The 5,422-nt window shown below is 44.9% G+C and overlaps 1 protein-coding gene across 3 annotated transcripts in view; it reads left to right on the top strand.

Moving 5' to 3' along the window:
- LOC110301892 (F-box/WD repeat-containing protein 15-like) overlaps positions 1-5,422 on the top strand; it is a 36,719-nt gene that overhangs the window by 12,622 nt on the left and 18,675 nt on the right. For 2 of the 3 annotated variants that reach the window (XM_021172596.1, XM_021172598.1), the window contains exon 5: positions 3,564-3,773. In XM_021172596.1, the coding sequence (XP_021028255.1) occupies positions 3,564-3,773 (210 nt within the window). Of the gene's footprint in view, positions 1-3,563; positions 3,778-5,422 lie in introns of all 3 variants that reach the window. The other variant, XM_021172597.1, reaches the window with a different exon arrangement.

Genomic DNA, 5,422 nt, shown 5'->3' with positions numbered 1-5,422 from the left:
TGTTGAACATTTTTTCAGGTGCTTCTCTGCCATTCGGTATTCCTCAGGTGAGAATTCTTTGTTCAGTTCTGAGCCCCATTTTTTAATGGGTGTGTTTCCTTTTTAAGGTCTTCTCACTGTTTAGCAGTGTTTTCCCGTAATTCCTTGAGGGATTTTTGTGCCTCCTGTTTAAGGGCTTCTACCTGCTTAAAAGTGTTCTTCTGTATTTCTTTAAGTGAGTTATTAATGCCCTTCTTAAAATGCTCTACCAGCATCATGAAATATGATTTTAAACCTGAATCTTGCTTTTTGGGTGTTTTGGGGTATCCCAGACTCGCTGTGGTGGGTGACTGAGTTCTGATGATGCTGAGTGGCCTTGGTTTCTGTTAGTAAGATTCTTTTGTGTGCCTTTTGCCATCTGGTAATCTCTGGTGTTAGATGTTCTAGGTGTCTCTGGCTGAAGCTTGTTCTTCCTGTGATTATTTAGCCTCTGTCAACACTCCTGGGAGACCAACTCTTTCTTGGGTCCCAGTTGTCAGAGCACTCTCTGCAGGCAAGATCTCCTCTTGCAGGGAAGGTGCACAGAACTCTAGAGCTCAGATCCATCTTCTGATTCCTGGGGTAGTAACCCTCCCTGGAGGCCGACTTTCCTCTAGCAGGGAAGGTGCCCAGGGGTCCGGGTCTCAGCTCTGTCTCTTGGGCTGAGGATGAAGGCTCAAAGGGACCCTGTCCTAGAAGATCTGTCAATTCTGCTGCCCATGTGCTCTTCTGAGTAGACTGGTCTCAGTCCTCCCAAGATTCTGGGTGTGCTAGGGCCTTTCTTTGTCCTTTGACCCTGTTGCTGCTAGAATATGACCCTCTGGGTTTTTTGGACAGATGTTGTGTTTCACTCACCATTGATTTCAAGATCCTGGGTGTGCTAAGGTGCCTGCAGCGTGGAAAGTCCTCTGGGGACTTTGGGACCCTCTGCTGAGATTGAGCCCAAGATGGTGTGGGGGTGGTGTCGACCAGAAAGAATCCCAGCCACTGATAAGGCAGGTGTCCTTTGTCACTGTTCCTTCTAGCACAAGATCCTTTGGGTTTTTTGGAACAGATGTTTCATTCTGCTCACCAGTGATCTCCAGGTCCTGGGTATGCTAGGGTGCCTGCAGTGTGGAGAGTTCTCTGGGGAACTTGGGACCCTCTGTTGAGATCATGCCGAAGATCCAGTTTATGCTATTAACAGTATTGTTTGCCTTACAATTGCTTTCCAATTTTATGAGGTCCCATTTGTCAATTCTTGATCATAGAGCATAAGACATTGGTGTTCTGTTCAAAAACTTTTCCCCTGTGCCTAAGTGTTCGAGACTTTCCCCACTTTCTTTTCTATTAGATTCAGTGTATCTGGCTTTATGTAGAGGTCCTTGATCCACTTGGACTTGAGCTTTCTACAAGGAGTTAAGAATGGATCAATTTGCATTCTTCTATATGTTGATTGCCAGTTGAACCAGCACCATTTGTTGAAAATCTGTCTTATTTTTCCACTGAGGTTTTAGCTCCTTTGTCAAAGACCAAGTGATGGTAGTTATGTGAGTTCATTTCTGGGTCATCAATTCTATTCCATTGATCTACATTCCTGACATTGTTTCAATACCATGCAGATGCCTTCAGCATAGATCTCCTGGGACCTTCCTGGGCTGAGTGTCTTAGGGGAAGAAACAGGGCTACAGTTGTGGTAGCATTGTTGACCTGGCTGCAGCACAGCTATAGGTAGATAATCTCTGTTCTCTATGGTTTTGTGAGTGCTAGGGGTCCATGTAATACCCTGGGAGAGGGATGGTGGGGGTCCTAACACCAGTGGGAAAGAACACAGGACTGGCCATGCCTGTGGTTCTTGAGTGTTGAGGCCGGCCAGCGGCTCATATGTCCGGGTTTGAGCCTGGAAGGCATTTTGGAATCTGGAAGAAAAGAGGGAATCTAGGCAGTGTGAGAAAGATAGAGCTAAGACAAAATTCTGATCAAAGCTCAACTTTAATGTTGGCAAACACGCTTTATAAAGAAGAGGGGAGACCCATTCCTAGCTATGCGAAGTTCCTTTGAAGTAGACAGATCAGCCTTTTAGTGGGAACTCAGGAAGATCACAGTTCGGTGCTAACTCAGGAAAATCTCAGAGAACCGGTTGGCCTCAGGCAGGTTTGGCCTCAGGCAGGTAGTGACACATCAAAGGAGAGTGCTGAGAAGCAGCCCAGCAGGTGGCTCCGCCTAAGTGGCGATGGTCACAGCCAGCTTTGCTAGGCTGGAAGGAGGTAACACTTGAGGACATTACTCCTGGCTTGTCTCAGTGCTATGACACCAGATTACCTCTGTGCAGTCCCTGCTGGTTTGTACAAGAGTTTTTTCTCTTGTGCATTCTGACTTTTGAGACAGACAGTTTTTTTTTTTTTTTCTTTTTTGCAATGTATAAGCATTGATGATACAATAATCAGTTTTGGAATTGATTCATTGCGAATAGGTTTGTTTCATTTGTTGTAACACTTAATACTGACAGAATTGGTGGCCCAGGCCTTTAAATCCAGTACTTAGGAGGCAGAGGCAGGCGGATTTGAAGACAGCTTCATTTATATAGAGAGTTCCAGGAGCCAGAGTATAGAGTGTCCCTGTCTCAAAAACCAAAACCCAACCAAACAAAAACAAAACAAAAACAAAAAACCAACCAAACAAAAACAAAACAAAAACAAAAAACCAACCAAACAAAAACAAAACAAAAACCAACCAAACAAAAAACAAAACAAAAACCCAAAACACACCTAGCCTCACTAAAATTGATGAGAGGCCCATGCTCCCTGCTGGCACTGTTAGGAAAAGGTGAACTGGATCTGAGCACGGGGCTGCTGAATGTTCTTCATGCATGTTTGTGGGAGTTGGTTCTTCACTTCCATGTGGTTCCTGGGGATTGAACTCCTGTCATCAGGTTTAGTGGCAGGTGCCCTCCCCCGCTGAGCCATCTTGGCAGCCATGCTCTTCTCTCTGGTCTGTATAGTGAGTGTGTGCTTGCCTTTGAGCATAATGCATATGTCATGTTTTCCTGTCCATTCCTGCCACAAATAATCTAGATGTTTATTTTCTTCTTTGTGTTTCTTTTTATTTTTATGTACATAGGTATTCTGCCTGCATGTATTTCCATGTGAGGGATTCAGATCCCCTGGAAGTGGAATTACAGACAGTTGTGAGCTACAGTGGGTATTTTGGTTCAATTCCCTAACTCCTTTCATTAAAAACAGCTGGTGGTCTTAACCGCTGAGCCATTTCTGCAGCCCTGGGTTTCTTTTTCTTTTTGAGATAATCTTGTAATATAATCCCAACTGGCCTGCAACATGACATTGAAGACCAGACTTGCCTAAAGCTGCTAGTGACCATCCTGCCTGTGCCTCCCTGGGCTGGGATTCTAGGCCTGTGCTACCATGCCCAGTGAGGGATGCTTAGAACTTTCATATTCTTTTCTTGTAAGAAGGGATTCCAGTCTGGATGAGGCCTCCAAATAAAGCTGGTGGGTGAAAGCAGTTGAACTAGAGGTGCTCAGACATGATGATACTCTTGTTCTCCAGGGTGTTATGACCTGGGAAAGCCCAGTACAGGAATTCTATATCGAGCTGATGACTACCCTCCCTGAGATGCACATTGTGGTCACTGTAGATATAAGATCAACTATCAAACTGTGGGACTGTCACAACAGCGAAGCTCTGGCAACTAAGCGCATGGTCTCTTCCTGTCAATTACTGAAAGCTGTCATTACAAAGGATGGCCCGATTGTCTTGGTAAGTGACATGTTCCCCCACCCCCCGCCAAATCTGGAATAGTCATATAGAACAAAACACTTGCCAATCTGAGGTACCATTATTGTCAAATCTCAACTTACCTTCTTAGAGTCTCTGGGAACACTGAGAGCCAATCACAATATACCATAAACATGACCATCACTTAGCCTTTGACACAGTAAAATTCTTTCCTGGGATTTGGGAGAGGTGGCTCAATGGGTAGCAGTGTTTGCTGTGCAAGCGTGTAGATCCAAGTTCAAATCCATGACACTCATAAAAAGTGGGATGTGCCTGTAACCCCAGTGTTGTTGGGGATGAAAACAAAAGGGTCACTGGGACAACATGGCTAATTGCCAAGACAGATTAACTCCAGGTTCAATAAGAGACTCTCTCGGGAAATCAGGAGAAGAGTGATTTAACAGGGTACCTGGCAGCCTTCTCTGGTTTCCATGTATGCCCCAATATATAATCTACATACACATGCTTAAGTATACAAATAATAAGCACAAGAACACACACACACTTTATCTAAGTGATTTTGTATCTTCTTGTCTTTGAAATGTTTATTACTCCTGAATCCATGAATTTGGTTAGAGACAGTAGAGAAAAATGTGAATTTTGTCACATATACAGAAAAATGGATAATGCTGATGTCCCAGTGAGTCCTGGGGAACAGTGTTTTAGGGTGGAAAATCTTTACACATACCCTACCTCATATGTTTAAGACAGGATATTTAATCCTGGCTGGCCTAGAACTCACTGGGTAGACTAGGGTAGTCTAACTCACAGATATCAGACTGCCTTTGCCCTCTGAGTATTGGGATTTAAGACATATGCTAGCATGCCCTACAAAACTTTCTTTAAAAATAAATCCTCCAGGGCATGGTGGTGCATGAGAATCTCTTGAGTCTGAGGACAACCTGGTCTACAGAGTAAGTTCCAGGATAGCCAGGGCTACAGAGAAATCCTTTCTCAAAAAATCTGAAAGGGAAATACAATTATTTTGTGTGAGAATATTTTGCCTGTATGTGCCTCTCTCTCTCTCTTTCTCTCTCTCTCTCTCCCTCTCTCTTTCTCTCTCTCTCTCTCTCTCTCTCTCTCTCTCTCTCTCACCCATCCAGCAGGACCCAGTTATTCGTGGGTGTGAGGGGGACTGCAAACCTAGAAGAGAAATGGGCGGAAGGGAAAGAGAAGCAGAGACCAAGGAGGGAATTCCTGTCAAGGTCTCAGTTTATTAGGCTGAAACGCCAGGATTTAAGCACACAGCAAGGGGAATAGGGAGGAGTTGAGGGGGAATTAACAAAGAAGTGAGCATCTGGGGACATGAAGGCCGAATTCAGGCTGCAGGTGGCGGGAGGCACTCTGCGTCTTCTCTCCAGAATGTAGATCCCTCCTTAACAGTCCCGGGTGTCAGGCTGGGCTCAGCACATAACTCGAATCCTTAGAAGTCTTGGGAGTCAGGAAGAGATAAGGAAGAGGGGACTATAATTCAGCTTTTTACAGCCTCAGGTGCCAGGAAGGGAACAGGGAAGAGGGGGTGATGACCGGCTCCTTAACACAAGGCCATTCGGCTTGTTAGGGTGGGAAATTGTGAAAGGCCTACTTTCTTACGGTATGGTCTCCAACATCTCTCTCTCTCTCTCCCTCTC

The sequence above is a fragment of the Mus caroli genome, chromosome 9 (assembly GCF_900094665.2).
Source record: "Mus caroli chromosome 9, CAROLI_EIJ_v1.1, whole genome shotgun sequence".
Classification (NCBI taxonomy): domain Eukaryota; kingdom Metazoa; phylum Chordata; class Mammalia; order Rodentia; family Muridae; genus Mus; species Mus caroli.
Note: the sequence above shows the minus strand (reverse complement) of the source record. Positions and strands in the feature narration are given on the sequence as shown.